The sequence below is a fragment of the Triturus cristatus genome, chromosome 11 (assembly GCF_964204655.1).
Source record: "Triturus cristatus chromosome 11, aTriCri1.1, whole genome shotgun sequence".
Classification (NCBI taxonomy): Eukaryota; Metazoa; Chordata; class Amphibia; order Caudata; family Salamandridae; genus Triturus; species Triturus cristatus.
In genome coordinates this window covers 907,312,147-907,330,946 of record NC_140594.1, presented here as the reverse complement: position 1 = coordinate 907,330,946, position 18,800 = coordinate 907,312,147, and the positions used below count along the sequence as shown (strand labels likewise).

The window sequence follows — 18,800 nt, the reverse complement described above, 5'->3', positions numbered from 1 at the left end:
CCGTGCCCGAGTTAATGCCCTTTGTGTGACGTGGGGTCCGCCTGAAGATTAGCGCTTACATTACTGGGAGCGTCCTGCCTTACCTCTAGATCCCTGACCGGGGGAACCGCCGTGGTGGCGCCGGGGAGCTGGCCGGCTCAGCCAGGAGAGTTCGAGGGGGTGCTGCTGCCCCAAAGAGTCACGCTGCCTCTGCCTGGTCCCGGCATAGATCGCCGGTTGCCGCACTGCTTGGCCGGGGTGCGTCCTGGAGCCGCTGGCTTGCAGCGCCATCTGCGATCACTTGCGTTGGGCTCCCGTTGGGTTAGGCCTGCTGTACCAAATTGACATTGGGTTTCTGCCGCCCTCGGCTGGCGACTGTGCTGTGTGGCGGCGATGGGCAAGCCGGACACGAGGCAGCCGAGGCTCACCTTTGACAAAACCAGGCAAAAGCAGACGGAGCAGGAACAACGAGACGCGGACGCGGCGGTGGCGGAGCGGGGCGGATCCCGTGATACGGACATCAAATCGATGTTCCAGGAGCTGAAGGTGAGCCTGCAGGGAATAGACACTAAAATGGATGCATTGGCGGCCCGCATGGACAACATTACGGCTCGGATGGATAAGCAGGAGGGCAGAGCAGAGGCGTTGGAATCGCGAGTGTTTGACATCGAGGAAAGCCACACGGACCTAGATAAACAAATGCGTGGCATGGACAAGGTTCTGGAGCTGATTCAGCAAAAAAATTAGGACTTAGAAGCCCGATCGAGGCGCAACAACGTTCGCGTAACGGGGGTGGCCGAATCCACAGACATCACGAACATGGCGCACTACGTTGAGCAGATGCTGAAAGATCTATTTGCTGCGGGGCTGTCACAGATGTTCCTCGTTGAGCGGGCACATAGGACATTGGGGCCGAGGCCTGGGCCGGGGGCACCGCCACGGCCCATCATTGCGAGGATCCTAAATTTCAGAGACCGTGACACGATCCTACGCATGGCGAGAGAGATGCAGGACGTACAGTACAAAGGCAACCACATCGCCATTTACCCGGACTTCACCGTGCAGGTCCAGGCCGCACGCAGAGAATTCATGCCAGCAAAAAAAGTCTTTCAACAAACAGGCACAAAATATTCCCTCATTTACCCCGCGAAGCTGAGAGTGCAGGGCCCAGGTAAACCAACTTTCTTCCTGGACGCAAAGGCAGCCCTGCAGTATGCTAAGCAACTGGTCAAAGATCAAAAGTCCAATCCGCATACAGAGGGTCCGGACCAGAGGGACAGACTGAGCGACGTTGAGTGACTGCAGGGGTTAAGGGCTTATCATTGCGCAGGGGTGTTCTGCCTCTGTTGTGCCGGGGTAGACGGCCTGCTGGTAACATTGGTAGTTAACTGAATCCGAATGAGGGGTCGCTGAAATGTGCTTGTGCTGGGGGGCGGGGGGACCTTGAGCTGACATGCTGGGCCGGCGCTCGATCACCCTGTCACGAGTACGGGGTTGTCTGTTGGCCGACCTGCGTTCCCCAAGGGATGATTCCCGATCACTGGTTACCACTCTTGTGTGTAGTTAAAGGCGTTGGGGTGGGGGGAGTGACGTGGGGGGTGAATGCACAACCTGATTGGGGGGTTGGAGCGGGAGGGACATATACTTTGAGTTTGGGGGGTTTTGTTGTTGACTGTTTGGCTGCGGTCGAGAGGTTGGATGGAGTGAGTCACTGCGTGAAAGCGCAGTCTGTGCGCTATGCCATACCCAGTCGACTAGGGCATTGTGCACATTGTCACGGCGCTTTATCAGCACAGGAACACGCTGGGCGTACACGACATGAAGCGTGTTGTATGTATGGGTGGGGGCGAGATGTGTGGAAAACGGCTGGCGTGCTGACAGAACAAGGGATACTGCTACTGCTACCACTGTGAAGCAAATTAAATGTCTCACTTGGAATGTGCGTGGAATGAATGACAGGCGTAAAGCCCGGCTGGTGCAGGCATATCTGCTCAGAAAAGACATAGACATCTGCCTCCTGCAGGAAACACACTTGACCGAAAAAGCTGTACAAATGCTCCGTCATGGCAGGTGGGGGGAGATAGCGCATTCTGCTTACTCAACCTACTCCAGAGGGGTGGCGGTACTGATCAGAAAGGGTCTGCAATGGACGACACATGAAGTAATCAAGGATCCTGAAGGTCGATACCTCATGTTGGTGGGCACGCTGTGTGGTATGAGAATGGTGGTGGTGAATGTCTATGGCCCGAATGATGATAGCCCGGGCTTCTTTTGCGATCTGTGGCATAGGGTGCAGGCTTGCGGCCCGGCTGCAATTATGTGGGGGGGTGACTACAATGTTGTACTTTCAAATGCCATGGATAGGCAGGGCGCAGCCAGGGCGCACCACCCTAGGGCATCGGAGGCGTTGGGCGACATTATACGGGACGCAGACTTAGTGGATTCCTGGAGGAGACTACACCCCGGGGTTCGCGTGGGCACCTGCATCACAGTCCACAGAGCGGCGTGGTCTAGGTTAGACTACTGGTTGCTCTCACGGGACCTACACACTGTGGTACTAGGGGTGGAACATTTGCCGAGGTCATTGTCTGATCACGCCCCGGTGTGCCTGACGCTGTCCTCTCCGGCATCCTACATTCAACCGTTTAGTTGGAGATTCCCCTCCAGGGCGCTTCGCGATCAAGTCTTTCAGCAGGCACTGCGCGAGAAGTTAGAGGAATTTTTTAATTTAATGAGGGCAGGGTGGACTCGCCGGGCACACTTTGGGAGGCTTGCAAGGCGGTGACTAGGGGCCACTGTACATCGCTGAGAAAAGGTGTTCTGCGGTCCATACAGGACACACTACGCAAACTAGAAACTGAGCTTGCTGACCTCGAGTCGGCATTGTTAGAGGCGCCAAAGGACAGCCTGTGAGCAGAATTGAGGGCGACACTAACTAAATATCAAAAGGAGGCGGACAGGGAAGTGGCCTATCTATCTAAAGACAGTCAGGCCAGACGTTACGGGGAGGGGGACCGTGCCGGTCGCACGCTGGCGGCCATGCTGAGGGCACCCAGAGGGGCGGATTACATTCTGGAACTTAGAAATACAGAGGGTGGGGTGGCCAGGGAGCCGCAAGCCATACTCCAAACCATGACCGACTACTATCGAGACCTTTACACCACTAGAGTGACACCGGCTGATCAGGTTCTAAATGACTACCTAGACACCATAGCTTTAGCATGGTTTAATTATAGAGCCCGTAAGTACATGGACTTACCATTCACGAAAGAAGACATACGTGCTGCGATAGCGAGTATGCCCCTTAGCAAAGCACCGGGCCCTGACGGATTGACGGCGGCTTTCTATAAAGAGTACACGGATATCCTGGTTCCCGTTCTCCACAGGGTGTACGAGGAGGCCATTGAGACGGGTGTGCTCCCTCCATCGATGCGGGAAGCAATGATAATTGCACTGCTCAAACCAGGGAAGGACCCTGCTAACCCCGAATCCTATCGCCCACTTTCCTTAATAAACCTCGACGCCAAAATATATGCCAAGTTGCTCGCAGACCGTCCAAAGTACATGATGCCACAGATAGCGCTCTCTGACCAGTCGGGATTCGTGATGGGTAGATCCACTTCACATAATTTGCGAGTGCTGTTTGGGCTCCTCCACTACTTAGACCCCAAGGTGCAGGCCGCGGCTGCACTGTTGGATGCGACCAAGGCATTTGACTCGCTGGAGTGGAAATTCCTGCTTACGCTCTTCACCCGCATGGGTTTCAGCCCGCTGTTTGCCAGGAGCATTGGCATACTATACAACGGTCCGACGGCCCGGGTGCGGGTGAATGGACACATGTCAGATCCAATCCCCATAACCAGAGGGACACGACAGGGGTGCCCCCCTGTCACCGTTGTTATTTGCTATCGCGACGGAACCACTAGCAGCCCGCATGAGACAGCACCATGCTCAGCGCGGCGTTGGGTTCACGTCGCGCGGGCTGCTCATTTCCATGTACGCTGATGACATCACCATATACATGGTAAATCCATCGGAAAATTTTGACCCGCTTATGCGAGAAATGGTGCGCTATAGCGGCCTCACTGGCGTAGACATTAACTGGTCTAAATCGGTAATGCTGCCGCTGACGGATGGCACAACCGCATGCCACACTGAATTCCCAATAGATTGGGTCACAGACGAGGTCAAGTATTTAGGAATACACATAAGCCGCTCTATTCACGAACTGTGGCTGGCAAACTTTGGTGTGGCTATGGAATGGTTCGAAAGTAAAGTGAAGAGGTGGAAAACGCTGCCTTTATCATTGACGGGCCGCATCGCGATACTCAAAATGGTTGTGGTGCCCAAATTCCTCTATCTGTTTGTTAACATCCCCCTACCGTTGACAAAGGCGTTCTTCAACCGGCTGCGTTCTGCCATGATAGAGCTGGTTTGGGCGGGCAGGCAGCCCAGAGTGGCATGGAACCTCCTTACCCTCCCCTTCCGTCAGGGGGGCCTGGCAGCCCCGGACATCGAGCTGTACGCCTACAGTGCTCAAGCCCAATATTTACATTTCTGGCATCATCCGATCCCCTACCAACCCCACGTAGCTATAGAGACGGACGTGGCGGCGCCTTGCCCCCTCAGGACGGCGGTATACCAGCGATATAGAAGGTCCCAGGAAGACATTAATACAGTGGAGATGGTGCGTTGGGCCTGGTCGAACATTGCGAAGCGCGCGGGCGTGACTGAGCTATATGCCCCGAGTATGCCATTGGAGGGCAACCCTCTGCTGGGACCGCTGACTGATGCGGAGGTGGCGCGGCGGGCTAGTTGCTGTGGCCTGAAACTAGCGGGTGACCTCTACCCAGACGACATGTTCCTCACCATGCAGGACATGGCCGTAGCGCCAGAACCGTCGGCTTCTGAATTTCTACTATATTACCAGCTGAGGGCGGCGTGCAAGCACAGGTATCCTATGTTCCCGAAGGCCCCACCGGCGGTGGCAGCGCTAGAAGACATACTCTCGAATAGTTCCTCGCGCAAGCTGATAACGCGTATATATAGGGCTACGCAAAATGCTTCGCATGTTGCCCATGTAGACTCACGGTCCCTGTGGGAGAGGGAGGCAGGCATTCAAATTACTGAGAAGCAGTGGGAGTTTTGTTGCACCCAACTTGAAAACTTGTCTCCTAATTACAGATTGAGACTTATCCACTTTAATTTCCTTCACAGGACATATCGAACGCCCATGCAACTCTTTAAAATGGGATTACAGGTGGATGCGAATTGCTGGAGATGTGGCGAAAGAGAGGCTACATTCTACCACCTAGTTTGGGTGTGTGGTCCGATTTATGGGTTTTGGGAGGCAGTCTTCGCCGCCATAGGGAGGATGGTGGGTCTGACTAGTGTGCCGGACCCTCTCGTGGCCCTCCTGGGCTTTGTGCTGAACGTGCCTAGTGCATCGCGCAGGTTAGTGGCCCTTCTCCTATTGCTTGCTAAGCGCCAAATAGCATTACACTGGAAAAAAAAGGCTCCGCCGAAGGTTTCGGGATGGGTGGCGTCAGCAACTTACTGCAAGGAGCAATTGACCGCCTACTGGGATCAGATGCCGCTGCGTTCGAGGCCCGCGGACATTTGGCAGCCGCTGGTGGACTGGTTGGCAGCGTCTGAGGTGGCTGACGGTGACTGAGAGCGACTGCTGGATGTGTGGCATTGTTGCAGGGCTGGCGTGTAGCTGCGAAGTGGAGCCGTGTGTGCGGGGACTCTCGTAACGACGCATGAGTATAACCGCATGGGCGCTGGGTGTTCACTACAAGCAAACTTTGCTCAGGTGCTAGATTGCCCTCCTCCATTTCTTGATTGCAGCCGCTGTTGTAGTTTGTACAGTTCATATTTTTCTATAGTAAAACGTGGAAAGCCAAGACAGCGATGCTGTTGGAACGTTGTTCAAGTGTATGACTTTGATCCGAGCTTGCGGCGCGGTGCTGCAAACACAAGCTGCCTGCCTCCGGGTTGTTGGCTGAATAGCAGTGTACACTTTAATGGTACAATAAAGGTTTTTCAAACTAAAAAAAAAAAAAGAATTGCATATGGCTGGTCTCTGAAGTGGCATTATGGGTGAAAGATAATAGACTGGGATGCGTCCCTGATGACTTGTCAGTGCCTGAGACTTTTACAGTCATTCTACATCACCTTTTTCTTTTCATTCATATAATCTCTACCTCGTAACAGAAAAAAATAGTTTAGGTGCAAACTGCAACTCTCCCATTATGGTTGTTCTTCATTGACTACTATCATAGGCCTGTGACTTCTAAATATTTGCTGCATCATCTATAGAGTGCGGGATAAACATGCGTTGTCTGGGCATTGCTCGGACTACATATGTCCACAGAAATCCTCAAAGGCAAAAAGATCCTTCTACTGTACAATGCTGTGCACTTCCTTTCATATTATCACAAAATGCTCTTCTGTAAAATCAAGAAATAATAATACTCTAAGTGAAAAACAACTGGGTAATGGAAACTAATCTGTATTGGCTCTAAATGTGGGTTTTTTTCAGGCATTCATTCAAGGCAGTGGACATTTGACTCAAAAAGGCTAGAAGTATTTTTTGAAGTATTTGATGGACAAGGCTCTCTGGCTGTGTTATGTGGGGAGGAGACCTGACTGGCTAGCAGGGGTTTGTCATTCTGATCAATGTCTTGGTAAGACTCAATTGTTTTGGCATGTTGCAGCAAATCCAGGTGGGAGTTGAGGCAAGCACTTGGTGGTATAATATCATTGGACTGGTTCAGTGTCTGTATCTGGTCACTTTCAGAGTTCTGAAGGTTCCCAAATTTGGGGATGGTGCTGAGGGTATACACTGAGAATGTGGCATTCTTGAATTGTCACTCAGTTCAAATGTGTTAACACTTTAGGCTGTCTTAGCCTTATTGTGACAGAATCAACGTTATATAACAATAAACACAATAAGCACATATGTTTATAGGGAGGGAGATGGGGATACAAAGGCTAATAAACAGGATACTTTCCAACAATACTCCCCCGCACTAAACACCCATGAACAAGGGAAAGAAGTGGAGAACCAAACTCCAGAATTTGCCCCAGTAAAATATGTTTGGCTGGATAAGCAACCAAAACAATAAACATGGAGAAACTAAAAATTTCAAAGGTTGGGGAATAAAACGATAGTGGGGCTTAAGCGTGTTAGATAAATCCTCCATATCCCTAATAACAGGGCTTCTCGTGTTAGATATAATAGACAAGCAAAAAATGGAGCATTGAAGCAAGACATTATCGTCATCATTGTTGGGGCAGATTATGTTAGGACTGGTTTGAAATGAGACCAGCAATCATTTCCAACATGGAAGATTTGCTGCTCATTTCTCTAGAGTACCACACAAATTTAAAGCTAACCACTCTCTCCCCTAAGTAGTGGTGGAAATGGAGAAAATGCATACATTAACTAAAGTCAGCATGCAACATCCATGCTACATGCAATGGTACCAAGCAAATTCTGGGAAAAATACGTGGAAAAACCTGAGCCAGCCTATGCAATTGAAGCAGAAAATGGCACGCAGGTTAGCATTTATTGAAAGGAATTAGAGGCCATACTTTGCAGAAACATTACAAACTCAAGAAATGAAGCTTCTCTGGAACATGCAGCAGCTGCCAAAGCCAGGACCAAAAGGCAATCTCTGTCCAGTTCTTTGTGCAACTGACTCAAAGGGGCATATGTACAAGCCTATTTGCCACCACAACGTCACTTTTACCGACGTTGTGGTGGCGATAGGTGCTGCAGCTTATGTACAAGGCAGCGTTCAGCCACTTAACGTGGCTGAACGCTGCCTTGTACATAAGGCCCCCTTTTATGCTATAGTTAGCATGAAAGGGGAGGGCAATGGGTGTTGGGGTGGGCATTTCACCACAACACCTATACATTTTGACGCTGCTCCCTATGTACAACGGTGACGTACATAGGAGGCAGCGCCAACATTAAGCCCAGGAAAATCCTGGTCTTAAGTTGGCTAAACAAGGAGAAATGCATTATTTCTTCTCAAAGTCAAAAGTTTATTGTTTCAGTTAATTAAAACCATAACAATACAATTACTAAAACAGAATGCTACAATTAATCAATTATTATTTTTTCCTTTTTTTTTTACCTAAAAATCATAAAAGCCTTTCGTTTCTACATAAAATCAGATGTGAAGAATATAATTGTTAAAAAATGGAGATGTTTTTAACAGTTTGGTAAGTCTGGAGCAGTTTTATTTGGTCCCTGGGCCACTGTGTAGGATTAAAGAGTGTTCCTCCCAGTGTTCTAATATTATTCTGCATTGTGTTAGGGAGTTCGATCTGCTTCTGTGCAAACCGTCATATTTGCTTTTTGCAATCAGGGCACAAGGTTCCTTTTTAGTGCTTGAGCATGAGCTGAGAGGAACTTTATTAGTTGGCAATTCAATGGAGTGTCTTTTGGGTCAAAGGCCACCATGATTGCTGATCTGCATGTTCTTATGCCTCTAATGTTCATGGCTTGTTTTAGGAAAGTGACTCGTGCTTGGGATAATTTAGGACAAATACAGACAAGGTGGACAAGGTCCTCTTTACTGCTCCCTCATAGTTTGCAATCTTTAGGCCCGTCGTGGACCCAAGGTGGCTGGTCCATAATGGACAGGAATTTTCCTAGACGCAGGGCCATTAATTGTAGTTTTATGTGTGCCGAGAACGTAATGGTTAGCTATGGTGCTGGGGTAAGTGATTTGTAGTTGTACATTACCATCCAGGCATGTTTTCTTGTGCTGAAAGTGATTTTGTCTGTTAGCAACGAGTGGAGCTTTTCTGATGTGTTTATAGCTTGCTTGAAGGCCTGGTAGGGCAGGTTGGTTTCCCAGAGTTCTCTTGTGCAAGTGTCTAATAGAGCCTTTTTTAAGTATTGGTTGTATGGGGACTTTGCGTCTTTCTCTAATTCATCCCACAGAGCTTTTATTCGGTTCCGAACCTGCTATGTTTTGTTTCAGGCTGTACCATTGCTTGATGGTTGCATACATTCTTCCCAACGTTTCGTTGGTTACTACAAATTCTAGTCTGATCTGTGCTGGTGACGCTCCCTGATGGATTCGGAAGAGTCTTTTGTAAGTCGTAACTTGTACTTTGTTTAGTAGGTCTGCGTCTTTCCCGTGGAGAGTTGTGCTACCATATGGTAGCGTTGGTAGCATTTTGACTTTTATTGTTGCTAGTAGGGGTTTGAAAGACGGCCCCTTGAAGTGTTTTTGATAAGGACCTGAAGGCGAATGATAATGCGTTTGCTTTCTGAGTGAAGTAAGCTTTTTTCTCTTGATGGTTGTGCCGGTTGTCGAAGTAGAATCCCAAGCACTTGTAGTTAGATACTACTTCTAACTTTTTGGCCTCCAGTTGGAATTGTTGTTTGGCAGTCCGTCGTCTGGTAATAAGCATTGTTTTGCTTTTTGTGATGTTTATCTCAAGATTGTTGTTGGCTATGAATTCCAACATTCCTGCAAGTGATCTTTGTAAGCCGATCTTGGTTAGGCTCATCAAAACGATGTCATCCGCGTAGGATAAGTGGGTTAAGGGTATTTCTTCTCGTTTGTGATTTTTCCATGTGTGCTGCATGTACAGCACATGTGGAAAAAGCAAAATGCCATGATTTGTTTATGTACAGAAGGTGTCCCTTTCTGTACATAAACAATCTTTTTTAAAAATCTCATTGTCACTTTCATGTGTGCTGCATGAAACAGCACACATGAAAGTGACAGAATGGCATTTTAGGAGTGTTTATGTGAGGGGGCACCTTCCTACAAATAAACAATCCTCCCCTGCACGCAGACACCCTTGCACTATAGTGCAAGGTTGCCTGCTTCGGCGCTAAGTTTAGGAAACTCAAGGCTGCTTGTGTTTCAGAAGTGGCGGAGTGCAGCGTTAAGCCAAGGAGGCTAACGCCGCGCTTCGCCACTTCCTTATACATATCCCCCAAAGATTCTGAGAACGGCCAACAGGGTCCTCACAGACTACTCTGGCTGGCTAATGCGGTCTTCTGCACTTTAAGGTGGCAAAGGAACTGGGATCAAGGAAATGGTGGAATTTGGTAAAATAAAAACACACATAATTGACTTTTCTGTTTTCATTATGATTTTATGTGATTTCATAGAAAAAGCATATTCATAGAATACCAATTCTGAGAAACCATTTCAAGATGAATGGCATTTACAATTTAAAGAAATCCAATTAATATAAATTTTTGGGAAAATTGCCTTTTCCGTTTTTTATTTTTCAAAAGGTATAAATAACATTAGTGTTGAAAATCAGTTCTCTGAAAAGGGTTTCTATTATTTGTCTTGTTATAAATGTACATACTACAGCCTTTTATACTTGTATGGTGTGCATATTGGCAGTGTACTTCCACTTCCTTGATGTTATATCTATACTTGTTCTAGCTGCTTCTACACAATGTTTAGCACTCCTTAACTTCTCATTCACCTTAAGCATGTGTAGTGCGTTGATCTTAATGTAACTTTTTTTGGCTCATACATCCCAGCTACGCTTTCACCATGTTCTCTTAAAGTTTATCATCCTATATCTCATGTCATTCTGTTTTAGCTTTCTGAAACTTAGCAAACATTTTTCAATGGGATGGGATTGCCATGCTTCTGTTGGTTCTCTTGTCATTCAGAGCTTACACGCTTATGCCATATAAAAAGGCAGTCATTCGTTTATAGAAGCACTAATATGAAACAATGTTAAGAAAGTAAACATAAGCCTATCAAATATACAGGGACCTAATACTATGGACAGCGCTTGAGTGTATTTTTCCTAATGACTAAAATTGTGTGTACCTTATTTCCAAAGGCTTAACACAAGTGGAGATAATTAGAAGCTACACTGCAAAGCAGTCCGATGAACTGTCCCTCCAAGCTGCTGATGTTGTTCTGGTTTATCAGAAAGTTAACGATGGTAAGAGAATTATTTTGTATACGTGTGTGCATTCCTTTTAAGGCAAAACAACTTCACAGCCTGCATCTCTACAACAGGAGCATCCACAGGACTTGGGTGACTGACTGGACCCTCCAGTTCACCTTTCCTAACCCAGGATCTCTGATTTAGGGCTAGGTTTCAACCACTAATTCATACCACTTTATCTCTGTAACCAACAGGGCTACACAGGTGGTGCTAAACTGGTCTAGGAATCATAGTGATGGCCCCAAACAGAATAATATTATGAGACCTTTGTTGAAGAAGAACAATGTGTCCTTCCTGTGCAGGAAATAGTTTGATATAGTCTCCAATAATGCCAGTGATGGTATGAAATTGAAGAGTGAATATTCATGCTCATCATTCTCACAGTCATATCCTGGAATTGTCGCTCCTGGTCATAAACCTTACTAATTAAAACATCCTTGGGTGGATTCTGGCCACCTAGACTGCAAGATTCTTGTGGCTCCTGGACCCCTCAGGGCAAAATACTGTTCCAGGCAAAAATACCTTTTTAGTGTTACAGCAGAGTGTCTACTTAAGGTCCAGGTGAAAGATTTGGGAGTGGCCCAGGGGTGCAGCATTTATCCTACTTTTAGGGGCCATATTCTTTTTAATTGGTACCGCATCAATGGGAAAGGGCAGGAATGTGCCATATTTAAGGCAATATGGTGTGTTCTTGTCCTTTCCCCTGCACTGGTGAACAATGAACTGCCTAGCGCTGATCCAACAGATTACCAGGTCGGGTTACTCACACACCATATACTCACCTGGACCCATAAACATTTACACAATAGCTAGTAGTACCACCGGAGTCAATTTTGTTTTACCTGCAAGATTTTGTTAACTTTTAACCAAATCTTACCAATCCAACCTCCTTGACACTAAATTTCCTCTGGTCAATGAATCTAGTAGTCAGTAGAATAGATAGAAATAACATTTAAGGTTTTCTCCAATAATCACCGACTCAAAGGATTTTAAATTTTTTTATCTAATCAATAATTTTATGAGTCAAAGATCAAATACATGTTAACATTGAGTTTCATTCAGGAAAGAAATCAAGTTTAGTTCAATAATAAGTCTCAATAACATATCATGATGACAGTACCTGAAGAGGGAGAAAACAGAGAGCAGGTACAAGGACAGATTTCACAGAATTATATTTACCTAGAGTGATAGATGAACCCAACTCCTGAAGATGAGTCAGGTGGAGCCCAAAAGGACAAGTGGAAGACAAAGGATCAAGACAGGTTCAGGATCGGGAAGGTGACCTCTTCTAAGTGCAATCCCAGCGTCGCAACTCTCTCTGTCACTATTCTCCTCTATATTTCTTCCGCGACTCCCCTTCTAGATGATTGGATTATCGATCTGTATTTCGGTCTCTCGAGCAGGGTCTCTGGCATCTGCAGGGTCTGAGACAGCGTCTCTGACAGAGTCTGTGGCAGCCTCTGTGTCGGGTCTGTGATGGGTCGGAAAGACGGGTCTGACAGATCTCTAACTAACTTACCTAATTTATACTATTCTGTGTTTGTGTACCACCCCCCAAATGTTTCAATATCGTGAATCCCCTATTTCTGATTGGACGGGGCAAGGAGGTGAGTTCATCACACCATGTTATATGTACTATTTTACTTTAGGTTCATTGTTCCCTGTTCCCGCCCCTTAATTTACTTTCCCAAAGCTTTATTCCCACCCGCATTTCATATAATGATCAATACAATTTATACAATTTGTAATATTTATTGCTCTTGTCCGGGTCGATGGGTTAAGTTCTCATGAAATTCTTCCCAGCTTGACCTTGGCTGGGTTTCAATGGTGTCATCATAGTTCCAGGCAGGGTTTAGTGCACGTGCGCACAGATCAGGTGGGGTAGGGATTTCAGTCACCCTCTGAGACCCATATACGAACTAATAATAAAGTCAGAGAAATACATGTTAGAATATGAGAATAAATGAATTCACTGTATACCACTTATCACTACTCTAATCCCAATTTACTTATAAAAATCTTTCACATTAGCAATTTAGTAGAACTTGCAAGGTTTAGTTTAAGCAAAAGCATGCGCATTAACATGTGAGTTACAAGCGGCCATTTTTAAAGCTAATGCGCAGCTACAAAAGATTCCCTCCAAGCATAGAAAACGTCATACTACATAGATGCAGTAGACGCATGCGCAGTGAAATTCCCGCGTTTTGTCGGCCATTTTACTGACACTCGTGTTACTGGTTAGTCATACGCATAGGCAAGCATCCCCTAGATACTGTATAACGTGTGAAATGCAATTATTAGTATTCACAAACAGTTTGATTATGGTGTTATACGTTATTTGCGAGAATTGCATCCGAGCAAGTTTCTTCTTTACAAAACCTTGCTCCATCAGCGCCAATGCAGGCACCCTTGCACCATGGTGCAAGGGTGCCTGTGTTGCATGCAGGATTGTTTTTGTGTAGGAAGGGGTACCTTCCTACACAAAAACAATCCTGAGAGGCTATAATACAATAAGAGAAAAATACAGGGAAAAATAAACGTATTTCTCCTTGTTGCACCTCCCTTGTGGAGGCGTAAGGTTTTGGTGCATCCCTATGTTTACATGGTCTTGCAAATCTTGGAATGTGTCAAAATCCATATGGATGTTGTTTGTGAAAAACCCGTGTAACACCCATGAAAATGCATCCTTTGCGCATAGTAGGGCAACGCAGCCTTAAAAAAAACAGTTTTTCTCAATGCAGTTCTGCAACTTGGTCATAAATGACAAAAAACAGACTTTATGCAAGAATCATATGCCTGACTACAGTGGGAAAATAATCCCTTCCCTGCAAAATCTGGCAAGGATCCTCTAAAAATGTTCTTAGTCAAGCCACCTCACATATAAGAATAGGCCTCCGGACAAGCAGATGCCCACTGAAGCCTGAGCGCTCCAGGACCCAGGTGTTGCCCTCCGTTTTGGTCGTATAGCATACCTCTGCTGTTGTGGAGTGCTGATACAGCAGAAGTTGTTTCGTTTTACATACTTCTGAATTCTTAAGCTGTTCCATCCACAGTTCCTTCACTCTGCCCACTCATGAGTTCAACTCAGTACCATCAAAACAACCGCCTTCTCCCCTCACGTCCGCCCCTACAATGGCATGTGTTTTTTGGCTTGAATTTAAGCACACGCTGAGGAACTCTAACAGCTGTTTCTGTTTTGTCGCACAGGTTGGTATCAAGGCGAGCGGCTGCGGGACGGAGAACGAGGCTGGTTTCCTATGGAGTGCGCCAAAGAAATAACCTGCCGAGCCACCATCGAAAAGAACATGGAGCGCATGGGAAGGCTGCTTGGCCTGGAAACAAACGTGTAAACTTTCAAAAAGCCTTGCTCCCCGCAGCCATTTTATTCACTGGGAAATTTGCACTACAGTAGCTGCTCTGTGAATGGTTCGAGGGAGGGGAAGGAGACGGGGGCCGACGAGGGGAAAAAAACGTCCTGCCGCCAGCCACGTTCTTCGCGCACGTTCTTTAAAACACCCTAAAAGGAGCTTGTGGGCACCGTGCTGCTGCGGAATTTACTGTCCTTAGATAATGAAAGAACGAGCTCCTCCTCGTGTTAATCTGTGTGTGCTGCCATTTCTTCCAGTCGATGTTTGCATCATCAGTCATAATCTTTGTAAAACAAGCTAAAATGCAATAAACACTGGGGCAGGCAATTATTAACAACCGTGAATAGACAGCGCGTGCTTTGCATATAAATGAACGTGATGCAACAATACTTTTGACAAGAAGTTATTAACGAACGGTCTTTCAATGGTTTCATCCAGCTTGTAGTCCAAAAGAAGGAGAAACCATGACGACAGGGAAACAAAAGGTTTTAGCTTGATTATGTAGTCATTTTGTGGTTCAGCATGACAAAGCACTTTTGCTGCTCATATGATAACAATACATTGTTTTCTTAGTTTCACACCTCTATTTGAAATCTATGTGAGATGAAATTTAGGATGAAAATAGACATGAAATTAATTGTTTTTTTTATGATATGTCGATAGTGTATCAGTTTACATTAACCTTACAAACAGGGACAGAAGCACTGCGGCTGTATATTAACAGGAAAATGTGTGCTTGGCTGGCATTCAAGAAACTAGGAAGTCAGACACTTTTTTAATAGGATTTAAATTGACGTTCTTCTCATTCCTTCTACGTGCTTATATTTTGTACATATGTGTACCATAGATTTCGTTTTATGAAGCTAAGTTGTACAGGGAAATAAAAGAACACAGATTTTACAGTGCATCAAAAATAAAGACTTTTATAAGAAACATTTTTATTCCAAGGAATGTGCCAGAAATCTAATGCATTGCACTGATGTAACTTTTATGCATTTGGATTTTGCAGATTTTAATCTTGTTGCAACTTTTTTTTAATTTTAACTTCAGGAAACACTGCTATTTTTGCACCTTGTCGTCGATTTGTGAAGGGACTGTAAAATATCATGTGGTTCCGGCTGTTTGCATTGTTTTTTGTGGAAGTTGTTTCTGTATTACGTTCTAGGCGTTTACGGCTCATGTGTGCGAGCAACGTGTATGTGAGTGCAGTTAGCACTGACATTGAGAAACTGAGTTAATTTGAAATGAATGCTGCATAAAACACATTTCTGTTTGATTCCCTTGCTGCCATCATGCAAGTTTTGTCCAAGGTTTTCACGCTGCATGATTTATAAGTAAGAACAGTGGTTTGAAAATACATTGGAATCAATTCTCATTTATACATTTATCAGCTTTAGGGTCTTCTCTTTTCCATCTATGGGATGATGGTCGTGAACCTCAGTCACGAGGAAGGGATAATGTGTTGTACTGTGCCTAGTAGAAGATCTATTGAGAATGTAAATTACACTGAGGTCCAATAATCGCCAGAATACTTTCATTGTCATGGCAACTGCACAAGAATCAACTGCATAAGATGGGTGGTAAAAGCATATCTTATGTGTACATATATTACACAGTACACCGACTGGTCCTTTGTTTGTGTCTGGTTTCGCCTTGTGTAAGGTTTAACACAAAGCCAAGGTAGGCTATTTTTTGGGGGGATAAACGATTATATTGGATTTTATCAACCACAATGTGGCCAACGGGAAACAAGGCACACATTTAGCATATAATATCACATGTACAGGTTGCAACCATGCGAGCCAGGTCATATACATGAGTGAATCAATAGGTCTCCCAGACGCAGCAGTTTGAATACAATAAATCAGTGGTGCAGGCCCTTCCCCCACACATGGCCATCCTTTTAAGGACAGCCTCTCACCTCAAACACCACCCTCTCCTCTCTGGGCACACCAGTCTACTCCGCTGTGCCACATTGCAATGGTGGGGGGCTGAGGGATTCAGCCACTTTGCTGCTGTGTCATGCTGTGCAATGAGAAGGGCCATACCTAGGAAGGCCTTCTTGGCCCTGGTGCCCTCCCCCCCACGCCCTCTGCTCTTCCCAGAAGGATCAAGTTGGGGGAGAAGGGGAATTGACCACCCCAGCACCTCCGCCAGGTCTCTTGTTACTGCGGTCCAGTATGCTTGTATTCTCACACAGGACCACACCATGTGGAAGAAGTCTGCAGGCGCAACTGCGTGCCGGGGGCAGGTGGAATCGGGCCGTTGACCAGCCCTGTGCAGGCGGGAGGGGGGAAGGTATGCTCTGTGGAGGTAATATGTTTGTATTAGTTGTAATTTGGAGGAGATTGTTAGCTAGTGGGGAAGCCATCAGGGCATCACACCAGTCCTCTTTTTCTAGTTGGCATACCCAACTGTACCATTGGGTCCGGAAATTGTGGAGTGAGCCTGGGGAGTTTATTATAAGGGTGCAGTACATTTGTGAGACTCCTCTGCGTCCCAGGTTACCCATTAGGATTTTGGCCTCTTGTGGGTTCAACTCTGGGAGGGGCTCTGTGTCTTGTATATGGTTATGAAGGGTGTGCCTAACCTGGAGATACCTGTAGAATTGTGTGTGTGTGTGAGGGAAAATGACTCCTGTAGATTTGCGAATGAGCATATGTGTGTTCCTGACCACACGTCTCCTAATTGGGAGATCCCGATGCTGTCCCATGTTTTGAAGCCGGTGAGTGTTGCTACCTCCTTCAGCCAGGTGCTCTGCCATAGAGGGTTTGTTGTGTTACCATTCCATTGCACATGCGGCAGAGCAGCACGCCAAGTTAGAATACTACTTGTGTGGCCATGGGCAACTGAGAGGGGACTGGGGAACCATATAGCAATGCCTGAAGCGTAGGGAAACTGAGCTGGGAGAGTTCTAGTTTATAGGCCGGGTCCAACCACCCCCGTTAAACCAGTCATGGGCGAAGAGGAGCTGAGAGGCAACATAGTAGAGGTACAGATTGGACCTGCCCAGCCCACCATCAAAGGGGCCTCACTGACAGTGAATCGGAATCTGGAGAGGGAGGTTTAGGAGGATGTAGAGGAAGCAGGCAGTATCATCATTTTGTACAGGGCTATGCAGCCCATCATGTTAAGGGGGAGGTTTTGCCACCTAGACAGGTCCATTTTTACTTTCCGGAGCAGTGGTTGTAGGCTCAGAGCCCAGGTGAGCTCTGGGTGCAGCACCACCCACACACCCAAGTATTTGAAGTTCAGTCTGCGGAGAGGGATGGATGACTGCCAGTCAAGCAGTCCCTTGAGGGGGCCAGGGGAACCAGCACTGATTTCAGGGGTTCATTTTCAGGCCTGAGGTTTGTCCAAAGGCCTCAGGAAGATAGAGGCACCGTGTACCATTCTTAGCTGGCTCCTTCAAATACAGGAGGACTTGGTCTGCATATAGGGTGATTCTATCCTCATGGTTGACAGCCCACAGTCACACCTTATATTGCAGGTCCCCACGAATGAGCTGGGCTAGGGGCTCTATTACTAAGGCGAAGAGGAGACGGGAGGGGACAAGGGGCAACCCTGCCTCGTGCCTCGCCTAATGAGGAAGGAGTCTGATTGGACTCCGTTCATACACACCGGGCCAAGCGATAGGAGTAAAGAACATCAACCATGCCACGAAAACATGGACCAAGGCCGGCGCTGGTCAGCACCTTTTGGAGGTAGCCCCAGTCCACCGTATCGAACGCCTTCTCAAAATCGATGAGGAGTAGGGCTAAGTCCTGCGGTAAGGAGTGACGGTGTGTTAGGGCCATTTGGAGCCATCGAATGCAGTGTTGTGTGCTTTTTTGCGGCATGAAGCCACACTGGTTTAGGTGGACGAGCATCAGCAGTACCCTTTTCAGTCTGTTGGCCAGTATGGTGGCGAAACTTTTTATTTCACAAATGAATTTTGAATAATGGAATTGTATTTGTGGTTTCAATGTTAACGGTTAATGAATGAATAATCTGTACATAACTGATGTTTTATTCATATACTTCTTTTTTTTCCCCTGGTACTATATTGTGTAGTATTCATGGCTCAAAAAAATTAAAAGAAAAAAAAAAAAGAGAAATGAAATGGGGCAGTTGTGGGCACAGGAAGCGGACAGGGTTACATCTTGGGGATCATTTATATATAGGCGGAGTCCAGGTCCTCCGGGACGGGGCCCAAGCGATATTCCTCTTCAAACAGAGCAAGAAGGTGGGGGAGAAGTAAGTCTCGTTTTTTCATCAGGTACTCCAGGGGAACCCATCTGGGCCAGGAGTTTTCCCAGGGCTCAGTCCTAAGAGGGTGTCCCCAACTTCCTCCACCGTAACAGGGTCATCAAGCAGTCGGGAGTCTTCCCTGGAGAGGGATGGGAGGTCAATCGAGTCCAGGAAGAGACTGCTTGCCGTCGGGCCCTTGTCCCTCTGTACAGAGTATAATTTCTTATAATAGAGGGCAAAGGCCTGGGCAATGCCTGGCAGGGC

At 46.7% G+C, this 18,800-nt stretch overlaps 1 protein-coding gene across 2 annotated transcripts in view; it reads left to right on the top strand.

Annotated features, from left to right (window-relative positions):
* The window catches only part of ARHGEF26 (Rho guanine nucleotide exchange factor 26), a 380,265-nt gene extending 365,026 nt beyond the window's left edge, over positions 1-15,239 (top strand). For both annotated transcript variants that reach the window (XM_085634821.1, XM_085634822.1), the window contains exons 14-15: positions 10,828-10,932; positions 14,146-15,239. In XM_085634821.1, the coding sequence (XP_085490947.1) occupies positions 10,828-10,932; positions 14,146-14,288 (248 nt within the window). In that variant the 3' untranslated portion in view covers positions 14,289-15,239. The remainder of the gene's footprint in view (positions 1-10,827; positions 10,933-14,145) is intronic.
* The last annotated feature ends 3,561 nt before the right edge of the window (positions 15,240-18,800 follow it).